Source organism: Mobula birostris, chromosome 17 (genome assembly GCF_030028105.1).
Source record: "Mobula birostris isolate sMobBir1 chromosome 17, sMobBir1.hap1, whole genome shotgun sequence".
NCBI lineage: Eukaryota > Metazoa > Chordata > Chondrichthyes > Myliobatiformes > Myliobatidae > Mobula > Mobula birostris.
The window spans coordinates 16,151,171-16,167,009 of NC_092386.1; the positions used below are offsets into that span (position 1 = coordinate 16,151,171).

Sequence of the window (15,839 nt, forward strand, 5' to 3'; positions counted from 1 at the left end):
GCTGCTTGAGTCATTCAAGTTCTGGCCATTACCTTATAGGAAGGATGCAAGCAATACTTGGTAACATAACCTATTAATTGAATTCTGCACAAAAATATATTGGTAATGATTTCAATAAAACCTCCAAATTGTATTGGAAGGAAATATTTATCCTCAATTAGCCTTGGAAAATTAAATTGCTAAAAGAAACTGATCTTTCCATTTTTTGTGACACTACAATGTGCTGACTCTGATATAGCTTGATAAGTCCTTCATTTCAACTTGCATCGTACACCAGGGTGCTATCTAGAGTTAGCAGATGAAGTAACTGGAGCCTTTGGCCAGGAGCTGATGTCATCAGGTGGTGCCTAACCTTCACAGAGTGTTTCAGCCCTCAACCACTACACTCTCCAATTGGCGGGTCAGTAGTGGTGGCCATGTCACTGCCCATCTGCCCCCGTCTTCCAGCTCAGCTCTTCCCGCCTGCTCCATCTCCAGCAGGAGCCTCTTTCTGCTTCCTCCCTCATCCTGCGAGCTGCTTGGCTCTTGCTTTTTTCATCAAGACCCAGCACAGAGAGCAACCTCCGTGCTGATCTTGCCAGGAACCTTCTACAGCCAGTCTCCACGGGAAAAGGCCATGTCTGCTATCCTTTGTCCCTGCGCTCCCGGACGAAGGACTGCTACTTCAGGGCCTTCTCCTAGCATCCTTCCTCTCATGGTACTGTGAGCTCCACCAGAAGAATTTTATTGACTTCGGTGGGCCACAGTACGATGTCTGGTTAAAGTGTGGTTTGCACTACCTCTGGGAACTGCAGCTTCCTCCCCACATCGACCCTCATCTCCCATGACTTGGCAGTTTGCAGCAGATTGGATTTAGGCCTCATTGGTATGACTGACGTGGCCCTCTCCTTAATGAAAATGACTGCCCCGTTTGCCCCTCTGCAGCTGGACTGTTTTTACATATCTCCCGCTCCAGTGTGTCATATGGGACAGCAGGGCCCTGTCATGGCACCACCTATACCAGCCTTGTGTTAAAGCTGTTTGGCATCCTGACTGTACGTCTGCCATTGAGCCCTGCTGACCATAAAGCTTGCAGTTAGGATCCTCTCTCAGACTCTATGTGTGCAGTTGTGATTATGTAAGAAGAGTGTCATACACGGACTGTGGGAGGAAAGAAATGCATAAGGGCTCCAGTCTCCAAAGCTCTGCCCAAGTGATCTTGTGCTTGGGTAGATCCCATTTTGTCCAGGTGCCCTGTGACACCAACTCTGCTGCCTTCAATAACTGCCTTCTGTCCTCACAGTTCCATAACTCTGCCTGGACCGTGTCATGCTTATCCCTTGCACTTGCACTCCCCATCGTTGGAATTGTGCTGAGCCGAGGCATGACCGTCCCAGGCATGGGTTGCCAATGATGTCTCTCAATTGCAGGGAGCTCACAGCCTGGTCTATGGCAAAGTTGGCAGTCCACCTTTGGCCCAATCTTCTTCTGCTTGATTTATTAACTTGTCATTGGAACCCCTCAGTGTTAACACAACTCTACCCTTTGCCACCTTGAACTTCTCCACTACCGATGACAACGGGAGCCTTAGCTGGACTAATCTTCAGTCCTGCAAATATCCTTAATAAACATCCTCTTTTCCTACACACCCCTGTCATTTATTTAATTCCTCCACAGGATGTAGGTTTCCCTGGCCCTAACTAATCATCAACAAGGTTACTAGCAAGTTTAGTCTTCAAGTACAGGGGAGAAGTCATTCCATCCATAGAGGACAACCCAATCAAGTGTCTTGGAAACTGTGCAGCAAAGACGGACAGTCTCAACATCACTGACACTGTAAAGCAGACTGAAGGGTAGATCTGTAGAGGAATAACCTATTTCCTTTTGCTGACAGATCACTAAATGAGGAGCAAAAATTTCAAGTAATTGATGTTGAGAGAGGAGGTGGTGAGGATCTAGAATGCACTGAAAGAGTGGGATAAGAGTAAAACCTTCAATGTATTTAGAAAGCATTTGGCTATGCAGTTAAAATAGCCAAAGTTTGGAAAGAGAGATTTGACAGTTCTTTTGTTAGTACAGATGCAATAGGTCAAATGGCCCTCCAATGCTATACATTTCTGTGGTTCTAATGGGATTTGACTGATTTCCAATTTGAGCTCTGGTGGAATGATGGTTCTCAAATGACTTTTATACACAGGTGTCCCCCGCTTTTCGAACGTTCGCTTTACGAAACCTCACTGTTACAAAAGACCTACATTAGTACCCTGTTTTCGCTTTCAGAAGGTGTTTTCACTGGTACAAAAAAAATTCAGTGCGCGATAAAAGGCAGTGCGCACCCCGAGCAGCCGCTCTCCCCTGGATTCGGAATGGCATAGTTTTAACACGTGCCTGTGAGCAGTTGTTTGCAAGATGAGTTCTATGGTGTTGGAAAAGCCTGAAAGAGCTCGTAAGGGTGTTACACTTAGCGTAAAACTAGACATAATTAAGCGTTTCAATCGTGGTGAACGAAGCAAGGACAAAGTGAGTTTGGCTTGTGGAAGTTGATGAAGATGATGTTGAAGAGGTTTTGGCATCTCATGACCAAGAACTGATGATGAAGAGCTGATGCAATTGGAAGAGGAAAGGATAACAATCAAAACCAAATGAGTAATGATAAAGTACGACTTTAATTTTGAAAGGGTACGTAGGTTTAGGGGATATTTGCAAGATGGTTTGAGTCCTTACAAAGAACTGTATGATAGAAAAATGTGCGAGGCTCAGCAGTCAAGCAAGCCTTCCACATCAGCCACAGCAGACAATGAACCTCGACCTTCGACATCGAGGCGGGCAGTCATAGGAGAAGATAACCTGCCTGCTGTAATGGAAACAGACGACGAGATGAGTTAGTCCTGATGAAGGGTCTCGGCCTGAAACGTTGACTGCACCTCTTCCTAGAGATGCTGCCTGGCCTGTTGCGTTCACCAGCAACTTTTATGTGTGTTGCTTGAATTTCCAGCATCTGCAGAACTCCTGTTGTTTGACGGGATGACACCCAGTGTCCCACCACCCCAACACCCAGGTCGCGGACAGATACTGTACCGATTCGCAGAGAATGCAGCAGTAGCCAGGAGCACATCTTTAAGAAAAAAGCTGAAATAAACAGGCTAATTAATTAGGTGCCACCCCACACGTAAATGTCGGCCCAGATCAGAGAGGACGCAGTCGGAAATCGGCACTGATCTGGGCCGACAGTTATGTGTCGGGCGGCATCTAATTAATTAGCATGTTTATTCGGCTTTTTTCTTAAAGATGTGCTGGATGGCTCCCGGCTACTGCTGCACCCCTGCATGCTTCGTGGCAATGTATCGGTTGGTGGCCTGGAGGGTGGGGGCCACTGCACCACCCAACCTGTGACGACTCAGCCTAACACACCACCATCAGTGTGCTCGGCGCTGTCCCGATTCCGATAAGTGATACTACACTGTACATACATTATTTCTACTCTATATAGGCTGTGTATTTTGTCGTGTTATTTGGTCTGATTTGGCAGCTTCTTAGCTTAAAGGTTACTGGAGAGCGCTTGCGCCGTGTTTTTGCCGATGGCGCTTGCGTGAGATTTTCACTACGGAGAACAGTTCAGCAATGATTGTGGAAAAGTATTTCTACTTTATATAGGCTGTGTATTTATCATATCATTCCTGCTTTTACTATATGTTACTGTTATTTTAGGTTTCATGTGTTATTTGGCATGATTTGGTAGGTTATTTTGGGTCTGCGAACGCTCACAAAATTTTCCCGTATAAATAAATGGTAATTGCTTCTTCGCTTTACGACATTCCGGCTTACGAACCGTTTCATAGGAACGCTGTACCTTCGGATGGCGGGGGAAACCTGTATATGATGGATAGCCGTTAAAAGTAAACATTAATTCTACTCATGCAGTTGTAAGACATTTGATCACTCCCAGCCACTCGTTTCAGAACAAAGGACAGAGCATTAATGATCCAAACTGCTTGGCTCATGAAAGGCTTTGAAGTGCTTGCTTTATATTTTATGACTGCAAAAATTTATTTTGTCTTGTTTGACTACATCATTCCTAAAGGTGGTTGAGCGGGAAAGACGAGTTCCCTGAAAGATGGGATTGAAAGGTTGACAGTAAGCCAGCTGTTGCGAGGAAGCAAGATTGTTGTGTCTCCATTACTCATCCCTCAAGGATATACTTGTGTGGATCTTTCTATATCAATTTGTCAATAAACACTGAAAATAGTGGAGGCAAAAACATAGAACATGGAACGTTACAGCACAGTACGGGCTCTTCAGACTGTTAGATTCTCCACGGTCAATCTAACCAATCGTCTAAGAAGATGATAAAAAAAATACATTTCTCCCAGATCAAGCAACACACATCAAAGTTGCTGGTGAACGCAGCAGGCCAGGCAGCATCTCTAGGAAGAGGTGCTGCCTGGCCTGCTGTGTTCACCAGAAACTTTGATGTGTGTTGCTTGAATTTACAGCATCTGCAGAATTCCTGTTGTTTTCTCCCAGATCAACTTGGTTAAATTCTAATATAATCTTTGGATTAAAGCCATTTGTTACCTTCCTCTATCCTATTTTCTCCACTAGTTTTCCAGATAACCAATGGCTTCACGCTGGCTGGAAGTGCCCATGTGCCTTTCTGAAATGGTCACTGTCTACAGTTGAAGTCAGAAGTTTACATACACCTTAGCCAAATACATTTAATCTCAGTTTTTCACAATTCCTGACATCTAATCCAAGAAAACATTCCCTGTTTTAGGTCAGTTAGGATCACTAATTTATTTTAATAGTAGAGAGAATGATTTATTTCAGCTTTTATTTCTTTCATCACTTTCCCAGTGGGTTAGAAGTTTACATACACTTTGTTAGTATTTGGTAGCATTGCCTTTAAATTGTTTAACTTGGGTCAGACATTTTGGGTAGCCTTCCATGAGCTTCTCACAGTAAGTTGCTGGAATTTTGTTCCATTCCTCCAGACAGAACTGGTGTAACTGAGTCAGGTTTGTAGGCCTCCTTGTTTGCACACGCTTTTTCAGTTCTGCCCACAAATTTTCTATTGGATTGAGGTCAGAAAATGATGTCAAGTCTGGTTCATCCTTGGGAGCAATTTCCAAAAGCCTGAAGGTACCACGTTCATCTGTACAAACAATAGTACACAAGTATAAACACCATGGGACCATGCGGCTGTCATACCGCTCAGGAAGGAGACGCATTCTGTCTCCTAGAGATGAACGTACTTTGGTGCAAAAAGTGCAAATCAATCCCAGAATAACAGCAAAGGACCTTGTGAAGATGCTGGAGGAAACAGGCAGACAAGTATCTATATTCACAGTAAAATGAGCCCTATATCGACATAACCTGAAAGGCTGCTCAGCAAGGAAGAAGCCACTGCTCCAAAACCACCATAAAAAAGCCAGACTATAGTTTGCAAGTGCACATGGGGACAAAGATCTTACTTTTTGGAGAAATGTGCTCTGGTCTGATGGAACAAAAATTGAACTGTTTGGCAATAATGACCATCGTTATGTTTGGAAGGAAAAGGGTGAGGCTTGCAAGCTGAAGAACACCATCCCAACCGTGAAGCATGGGGGTGGCAGCATCATGTTGTGGGGCTGCTTTGCTGCAGGAGGGACTGGTGCACTTCACAAAGTAGATGGCATCATGAGAAGGAAAATTATGTGGATATATTGAAGCAACATCTCAAGACATCAGCCAGGAAGTTGAAGCTCGGTCACAAATGGGTCTTCCAAATGGACAATGACCCCAAGCATATCTCCAAAGTTGTAGCAAAATTACTTAAGGCCAACAAAGTCAAGGTATTGGAGTGGCCATCACAAAGCCCTGACCTCAATCCGATAGAAAATTTGTGGGCAGAACTGAACAAGTGTGTGCGAGCAAGGAGGCCTACAAACCTGACTCAGTTACACCAGTTCTGTCTGGAGGAATGGAACAAAATTCCAGCAACTTACTGTGAGAAGTTGGGGAAGGCTACCCAAAGCATTTGACCCAAGTTAAACAATTTAAAGGTAATGCTACCAAATACTAACTTCTGACCTGCTGGGAAAGTGATGAAAGGAATAAAAGCTGAAATAAATCATTTTCTCTACTACTATTCTGACATTTTACATTTTTAAAATAGTGATCCTAACTGACGTATGACAGGGAATGTTTTCCAGGATTAAATGTCAGGAATTGTGAAAAACTTGAGTTTAAATGTATTTGGCTAAGGTGTATGTAAACTTCTGACTTCAACTATATATGCTTGGTAACAGGATTTGCCAGCAATATCAATGACTATTTCCATACACACATATAAATTTTACAGTAGGATTCACTGGATGATTGACATCATTCCTCAATAAAGAGCACTGTCATGATATCTTCTAAGATTTTTTCTCCATTCATTTTGATTTTGTACGTGAAAAAGCCACAGTGTTAATTCTGATGAGATTTGATGTCAGGTGTGTATTCCTGTAGCTCGTGAGTGATGTTGCTGCCAGTAAACACCAAACAGAACAGATTGATTGCATGCTGCGCCATCACAGTAGCTGCAGTTTAGGTCAATCAAATCCTCATGTGGTTACGTGACCCAACCCATGTAGTGTTGACGTTATTTACAGCAGTGTCTGATATAAAAGGAACATCACTTCTGCTCAGTGTTTGTTCCAGCACCACATGAAACCACTCGCTTACAGTGTGTTCAAGTTTCTATTGTATAACTTGAGTCCAGGTGATTTGAATGAAAGGAAGATAATGTAACCTCTCTGACTGTAAAACCAATTTCATATATATCAAGTTCTGGATATTTCAACTTCCACCTCAGTCCAATGTGCACATTTCCATTCCTGATCTATTTTTGTCGGATCTTTAATAATAAAGAAAAAATCAAGTTTTTTTCTGTTTGGCCAGTCATCCATGAGAATTCTTCAGATTGGCTGGATATTAATCCTATTTGATGTCATTGTTGTTGGTAGATGGCACAGATCCCCTATAGAAGTTTCCCATATCCCTGTCTAGAATGGGGAAATCTACAATATGGTGTCCATTAAATCTTCCTAGCACTTTTCCTGAAGGTCCCATGCTTTTGAGGCTTCCTGAAAAATCTGTGCTCAAAAGCTAGAATTATACAAAAGACAATTGCATTTAAAGATAAATATTAAAAGGAGCAAACATTTTCTCCCTCTTTTCTTCAGGGGTCTAACATTCTGTTGATGCTGAAAGATTTCTTGAATGAAACTAATTTCCAGCAAGGAATCAGACAGTTTTTGAAGAAACACAAGTATCAGAGCACAAATGCTGAAGACTTCTGGAACAGTATGAGTGAAGTATGTATTTTTCTCATGTTTATTGTATTTTCAAACTAAATATCAGATGCAGGAGTAAATACTCATACTAAAGTGGACCCAAATTAGTTGTTAAAGTATTGGGATGTGTCATAATCAAGTCAGGCCAAGTTTATTGTTATTTAACTATATACATGTATACTGTCAAATAAGACAATGTTTCTCTGAACCAGGGTGTAAAGCACTTAACACACAATAACTTATGAAAGTAAGGATAAAAACCTACAGATGAATTATGCATAAGTAAAGTAAGTTGCATAAATTAAATATTGTAAGGTACAGATTAACCAGTGACACTTCGAATGCAATGCAACAGTGAGTTCAGAAGCCTAAAGGCCTGAGGAAAGAAACTGTTCATCGTCCGGCCCGTTCTTGCTTGTATGCAACAAAGTCTTCTGCCTGATGGTAGAAAGTCAAAGACAATGCTAGATGGATAGGTAGAATCCTTAATAATACAAGGGTCCCGCATACACAGCAGTCCTGATAAATGTCCCTGATGGATGGTAGGGAGACCCCCTATGATCATCTCAGCTATTCTCACTGTTCTTTGTCGGGAATTCTAGTCTGATGCTCAGCTGCTCCCATACCCAATGGAGATCAACTTGTCAGGACCCTTTCAATGGTGCTCCTTTAAAATTCAGTTAAAAGATGTCGGGTTGGGGGGGGGGCCTTACTTGTCTCAATCTCCTTAGGAAGTGGACGTGCTGCTGTGCCACCATGTTCCAAAAGGAAATACTAAGGGAACAGGTGAGGTCATCTGTGAAGTGAATTCCCAGTAACTTGGTGCACTTAACTGTCTCTACAGAGGAGCCATGTATTCACAGAAGTGGATGTCCATCTGCACCTTTCTGAGGTCCACGGTGATTTCCTTGGTCTTCTCCACATTCTGACTTTGGTTGTTCTTCTCAGACCAATCTACCAGTAGCTCCACTTTCTTTCTGTACTCCGTTTCGTCGTCGTTTATGGGCAACTACTGTTGTGTCTGCCACAAATTTGATGACACAGTTTGAGCTGAATCTGGTGACACAGTCATGCATCAGCAATGTGAACAGCAGCGGCCTGAGCACACAGCCCTGGGGAGCCCCAGTGCTCAGTGTAACGGGACTAGATATGTTTCATTATGAACAGTCCAACCTGAGGCGGTGAAGAGGTACCCCATTATTCTGGGGAACATGGTGACTTGCTGTACGAAGCATCTCCTTTAAAAACTGTGAGATGGGACTATGTCTTGAGTACCCCTGAATCTCCTCCATGGTTCTTTATGCTGCCTGACTGCCCCCATCCCCCATATCCTCTCATTCTGTTCGTCTCCAAAAATCTATTCTCCCCACCCCGACCTTGAGTTGTTCAGTATGTGGGCATCCACAGGGAATTCCCAAGATTTATAACTATTTATGTGAAGATATTCTTCGTCATCTCAGTCCTATATACTCTGTTCTGGGCATTTAAAATAAAGTCCTATGCTGGAAACGTTAAGTAAAAATAAAATGCTAGAAATTCTTGGTGGAACAGGCAGCATCTGCTCAGAGGCAAAGTTGATGTGTCAAGTCACTGACTCTTCATCTGAACTGCTTCATTGAAATTTCTTCAATCTTTTAGGAACAGTTTCAAAGTTTTAGGAACAACTTCTTCCTCTCCACCATCAGATTTCTAAGTAGTCCATTAACCCATAAACTCTGCTTCACCATTTTGCTCTCTTTCTGCACGTCTTAATTATTTCTTATATATTTCTTATTGTAACATTGTAAATTTTTAATATATTGCACTGTACTGCTGTTGCAGAACAAATTTTGTTGATATACAGTACTCTGCAGAAGTCTTAGGCTAGGTTGCCTAGATATTTTGCAGCTTGCTGTACTTGTCAACATGGAGCAGAGAGTAAGTTTGTAACTCTGACAGGAGCAAAGGACGTTGGCAATATTGAGGGTGGAAGACTGCAGTAGGGATGTGTAACAGGTGGCAGAAAAGGAATGCCAGGGGCAGGGGTGGCATGAGTGTTGACATACCCAAGGTTCAAGGTATATTTATTATCAAAGTATGTATGCACTATACATCTCTGAGATTCATCTTCTCTAGATTGCCACGAAATGAAGAAAACCAAGGAAACCATTAAAAAAAACATCAATTTCCTCCCCTCACAAAAAAGCAAGTCATACAAAAGGCAACAAGAAAATCAAACACCTCGCAGACAAGGAAACAAATCATAAAACGGTGACAAGAACAACAAACCACCCCTACTCTGCCCCTGCATGCACAAAAAAAAAACACAAATTGCAGAAAGAGCAACACAAAGGAACAGGCAAAAACACAGAACATGAAAACATAAAACTGAACGAGTCCAAATGAACTACAGTCTGATCCGTAAATCACAGATCCAGAACTTTGGTACCATCCTTCGACAGCATCGAGGGAGTGACGGACCGTTCAAACACAGGAGCTTCCCTCAGAAGCACTGAGACAGAGAGATCGTCACACACAGGCATCTTCTTCCAGTAGCAGTGAGCAAGAGGCTGATAAATGGTGCTGAACACTCACTTGCCTTCTGCACTCACCTCGATGTTTCAGGTTTCCTCCTTGCTTTAACCAACCCTGAGACATCAGGCAAGGTCATTTAATTACAAACCTTCCCACACCCTCCCCTTCCTCTCCCTCTTTTCCCAACCATGATTCGCCTGTCACTGCCTCGTCCACACTCTCAGTCACAATGGAAATTCATATCAGAATCGGGTTTATCATCACTCACGTATGTCATGAAATTGGTTTTATATGAGGCAGCAGTATATGAAAAGCCTGAAGCACCCCAGCTATATATATGTTCCTAAGACTTTTGCGCAGTACTGTAGGTCAATGATAATAATATAATTCTGACTGTAATCTTACACTAACTCTACAAAATCAATTAACCAATAACTAACTGATCTTCATCTGTGTAATCTAGCTGTGATTTGGTTTAATAACTTGGTGCATTGTATTTTATTTCACAGGTTGGAAATGTAGATTCAAATGTGAAAGAACTCATGGAAACCTGGACACGACAGACAGGATACCCAGTGGTCACTGTCAAATTGGATACCACTGCCAATAAAATCCACCTCAGTCAATCACATTTCCTCAGGACCTCTCATTCACTGAATTCATCATCCTCCTATTACAGGTACAACTACACACTTACTGAAACTAATTTTGATTTAGAATCCTTCCCAAAGATTGCCAAATGAAGGTTTTGTATAATTTTTACCCCAGGCTGTTCCCATTCCACCTGAGCTTTAAATTGGTCTGCCAGGGACTTTGCATTGTATTTCACTGTAGACACAAGAGAATTACATTGTTTGAAAGTGATGTTATCTACCCATTGAGTAGTTAATCTATTACAGCACCAGCTGTAACAGTACTGATGAATTCTCATTATTGTCCGTAAGGAGTTTCAAGCAACACACAAAGAAGTTGCTGGTGAACGCAGCAGCAACTTTTATGTGTGTTGCTTGAAACTCCAGCATCTGCAGGTTTCCTCGTGTTTCCGTAAGGAGTTTGTACATTTTCCCCAGGACACATTGTTTTCCTCTAGGTGCTCTGGTTTCCTCCCAAAGTTCAAAGACATTGTTAGAGTTAGTGTGTGGTGGGGATGCATTTTGGGTGTCAGAAACACAGCTACACCTGCGAGCTGCCCAGCATAATTCTTGCTGATTTGATTTCAGAGAACAGCGCATTCCACTGTATGTTTCATTGTAGATGTGACAAATAAAGTGAATCTTTAAATCAGTAGTCTTGTCAGGAAAAATATATCAGCATAGACATCTTCAAGGATTTGCTCCTCATTCTTGTGATAAATCTGAAAGTGGGGTGAAAAATTTAGGAAAACATGATCCGAGGAAAAAGAGAAAAAATACGCTGTTGTAAAATGGCCAAGTATCATTAGAAATATTGCTAGAGGTGTGGAAAAGAAAACTAGTTGCAAGCGTTATCAATTTCCCATTTAGAGGTATGAAATCACTTAATTGGCGCTCTTGATCCTTATGAGCCCAGAGCATTTTTCCTCGATGTTTGCACAGTGGAAAATATCCCCAGTGTTCCCATGTATAATTTCCCATCATTCCAAACTATTATACATAGCCTCCGATCTTTCACCACCCCGGGAAAGTGAAAGGTCATCAGCCCTTTTTAATTTGCAAAATAAAAGAGAACACACTGAAGAGACAGTAATGGAAATTGTACTACCATTTTGCACTCTATTTCAACATAGTTCCTCCAGTTTGGTGCCCTGGTAACACTGACAATGTGGTCCTACCAGTGTTATGGAAATTGAACTAAAATGGGCTGGAGACCACGTCCGTTCAGTCCAAGTGGGTGATCCTGGTCACCAGGGTGCCTGTCACCTTAATTGCTCAACATTTAGTCCCCATTTTTTTGTTTTGCTGCTCTAACCCAACAAAACTGATGTAAGCTTAAAGAAAGACACCTCATCCTTCAACTGTGCAGTAACGTTTTCCCCCCCCCCCACCCCACCCCTACTATAATTCAACAGATTTTGGACTTGCAGCAACTTAAGCCTCATCTCTCACTCTGTGTTCTGGTCGTGCTGCAGTCTTGTGAACATTACAGATTTTTGTTTTTTTTCCTTTTCATTCCACTCCTCGTCATGCCTGCTGTGAATCTTTACTACCTTCTGTTGCTCGTGTTACTCTCCACTTCATCAGAGATCTTCATTTTTATTCTGTCATCTCTTCCTTCCTCTGCAACTTAAATTTACCTCAAAGCTTATCTTTCCCCTACTTCCTGCCCCCCCCCCACTGTAGATTAAATCGCTTTCCATCCTTCCTGCTGAGTATATACATTTTTGTTCTTTTGGTTTTACCAAATCTTGAATGTATCTGTAATTATGAACAACTAAGAAATAGTTCCAGGATTCTGATCCAAGTTCTAATGCATTTAAATTTTACAACATAAGATATTTCAACTGCATGTGACCCTACTTGTATTGCCTATTAACTCCTTGGATATATCTGATACACTTGTGGTTTGGTAACTTGTATTTTTAGACGGCAAGATTAGAGGAGTATTATTAGGTCAAACGGGTTTTCTAAATCTTACCATTCAACGTTTTGCTCACAGTTTTATTTCTATTACCACAGGATTATATTTTTTGATGTAGATTTTCAGAATTCAAAGTAAATTCATTATCAAAGTACCTAGATGTCACCATATGCAACCATGAGATTTGTTTACTTCCAGACAAACTCAGTAATCAAAGAAACATAATAGAATCAATGAAAGACCACACCCAACAGATGGACAAACCACCAATGTTCAAAAAATATCGAACTGTTCAAATACAAAAGAAAATAACAATAATAAAAATAAATAAGGTTGAGGAGGGACTTGATAGAGGTATTTAAAATTATGAGAGGGATAGATAGAGTTGATGTGGATAGGCTTTTTCCATTGAGAGTGGGGGAGATTCAAACAAGAGGACATGAGTTGAGAGTTAAAGGGCAAAAGTTTAGGGGTAACATGAGGGGGAACTTCTTTACTCAGAGAGTGGTAGCTGTGTGGGACGAGCTTCCAGCAGAAGTGGTTGAGGCAGGTTCAATGTTGTCGTTTAAAGTTAAACTGGACAGCTATATGGACAGGAAAGGAATGGAGGGTTATGGGCTGAGTGCAAGTCGGTGGGACTAGGTGAGAGTAAGAGTTCGGCATGGACTAGAAGGGCTGAGATGGCCTGTTTCCGTGCTGTAATTGTTATATGGTTATATAAATAATTAAGCAAAAAATATCGAGATTATAAGATCAAGAGTTCTTGAAAGTGAGTCCATAAGTTTAGGGAACAGTTCAGTGATGGGGTAAATGAAGTTGCGTAAAGTTTACCCCTCTGGTTCAAGAAGCTGATGGTTGAGGGGTAATAACTGTTTCTGAACCTGGTGGTGTGAGTCCTGGGACTCCTGCACCACCATCCTAATGATAGCAGCGAGAAGAGGGCATAGCCTGGGCGGTGGGGGTCCTTGATGACGGATGCTGCTTTCCTGCGACAGTACCTCTTGTAGATGTGACGAACAGTTGGGAGGATTTAGCCTGTGATAGACTGGCCGCATACACTACCTTTTGTAGGATTTGCCATTCAAGGGCATTGGTGTTTCCAAACCAGGCCATGATGCAGCTAGTCAATACACTCTCCACCACACATCTATAGAGGTTGGTCATACTTTTACAGGACGTGCTGAGTCTTCGCAAACTTCGAAGGAAATGGAGGTGCTGCCAATGCTTTCTTTATAATTGAACTTACATGCTGGGCCCAGGACGGGTCCTCTGAAATAATAACGCGGTGGAATTTAAAGTTGCTGATCCTCTCCTCCTCTGATTTCCCCCAAACAGAACTGGCTCATGGACTTCTGGCTTCCTTCTCCTGAGGTCAATAATCAGCTCCTTGGTCTTTCTGATATTGTGTGAGAGGTGGTTGTTGTGGTACCACTCAGACAGATTTTCATTCTCTCTGCTGGATGTTGATCCATCACTAGCTTTGCTTAGCTACATAGTAATAAGTATAAAGCGATGAATATAATGCAGATTCCTTAAGGTTGTTACAATATCCGGGGTTGGTAATGGGGGTAAATGCTCAAAATAGTGTGCGTCTCAAATAGCCTCTGAAAGCAAAATCCAACTCCTGGCCTGCACATGTGGCTTAGCAACAAAGCTCGGGTGAACCATTTCTACTGGCAGCAGAAGGGGCAAAGTTGGGTTACTAAAGCCAGTCACTTTGGGCAGATTGTGGTTGCCAGCCGTAGTTAAGAGCTCATCCAGGGAAAGGAAAACTGATATCAAACCTCCTCACCCTTGTAATGATACCCACTCATGGGGAAGGCTTCGGGAGTAAACCCTGAGGAAAGATCCAGAGCTGGAGTCCCTAAGGAAGTCCTACATTGAGTTCAATGCTGGCCGGCAACTCCTGCAACGCCACTGATGTCAAACTGTATCGGTCTCTGCCGTTCCTTTGGGTTCATCAGCCGCATGAAGGGGGCGAGCCTGCTACTTCAGCAACAGATTGCTCTCCATATCATACTTCCCTGGCTTATGTATCGCAAAATAAGCTGGGACACAAGGTCCATGGTCAACCACGACCAGCAGAGGGACCTCTTCTGCTAATATATGATGGATTTGGAAAAAATCTTGGCTCACCCTTCGTAAAATATCCAAGCTCTGTATTTATGAAGACAAGTAATTACTTACTGACATTAGGGTTACTACAGTAGCTCTCTACTGAGAAATCACATTCAATCTTCCAACAATCCTGCCTTCTGGTATTAGCAATGACTCCATGCCGCATGAAAATTTGCATAATTGATGTTCCGCTAATCTATTGTATTTTATGTGGAAAAATTAAATCAGTAAAGGCAATAAATGATGTGCTTGAACAACTTAGTATGAAGGAATGGATGTAAGAAATAAGGTATTTTACAATTTCTGTATTAAGAAATGGCATACTACATAATATAATTCGATGTGTTATAATTTTGGTTTACAGGTTGAGATTCTTCTAATTATGACTGAAAGTATGAAATCCTTTGTACATTCGCCTTTAGCATGAGACAATAGTTTTGTGAACCAAGGGTTAAAAATAAACAATATTTTCTCAGAATTCTGCTTCCATTAACTCTGTTCCTCCTTTTGTATAATTTCAGTAATTCCAATAAAGTTAAATTAATTGAAGCTTTCATGTTGTTTTTAGTCGCCTGTGGCACATTCCACTGATGTATGTAACCAGCAGTTGTGCGGACGATAAACAGCCAAAGTGCGTCAAAAGGTGGCTCCTTAAGGATAAAACTGGTAATTCTCTTTCACTTCTCCTCTTTTATGTTAACCTCTACTTGGCAGCTTTAAATGGGACTCTGGTGATCGAGAAAGCATGTTTCACAGGGGTTCTGATTTTTAATCTCAGATATTGATTCGAACTGCAGGCCTCATTTCCTCTTCAAAACCAGTTGGCTATGGTCCTCTGTATTTATGATTTAATTTTTAAAGTTCTGGCATTGTAATGGCACAGAAATATTATAATAGGGAAGTTACTGGACTAACAGGGAGATTTCTGAACCAGAGATTTAGGAGTATCAGGGGACTCTAAATTTAAGTAATGAAGTACAAGTGGATATTTTCTATATATAGAAAGTTATTAATGGTAGCCACAAAATGATTGGATTGTATTACATCTTTATCTCAATATCCCTCAAGGTAGGAAATCTGCTCTTTACCAATCCAGCCTACAGTACTATGCAAAGATCTTAGGTGTGTATATATATAGATAGATAGAGCTAGGGTGCCCAAGACTTTTGCACAGTACTGTAGTAATGTTATATATCGCACTGCACTGCTGTTGTTGCAAAAAATAAATTCATAACATGTGAGTGATGATCAACCTGATTATAATATGGGTGTCTGTTTTGTTCTGGGAGTGGGAAGTAGGGCAGTGAGAGGGTAATCATGGTTCGGAAAAGGGGAAGGGAGATTGGAAGGAGC

At 41.8% G+C, this 15,839-nt stretch overlaps 1 protein-coding gene and 1 long non-coding RNA gene across 3 annotated transcripts in view; one reads left to right on the plus strand and one right to left on the minus strand.

The window, feature by feature from the left end:
* LOC140211526 (leucyl-cystinyl aminopeptidase-like) overlaps nt 1-15,839 on the plus strand; it is a 95,793-nt gene that overhangs the window by 46,294 nt on the left and 33,660 nt on the right. Inside the window, exons 8-10 of the mRNA XM_072281315.1 lie at nt 7,188-7,319; nt 10,322-10,491; nt 15,055-15,152. Of these exons, the coding sequence (XP_072137416.1) occupies nt 7,188-7,319; nt 10,322-10,491; nt 15,055-15,152 (400 nt within the window). The remainder of the gene's footprint in view (nt 1-7,187; nt 7,320-10,321; nt 10,492-15,054; nt 15,153-15,839) is intronic.
* The window catches only part of LOC140211528 (uncharacterized), a 90,814-nt gene that overhangs the window by 10,201 nt on the left and 64,774 nt on the right, over nt 1-15,839 (minus strand). The gene's annotated exons all lie outside the window — the stretch shown is intronic.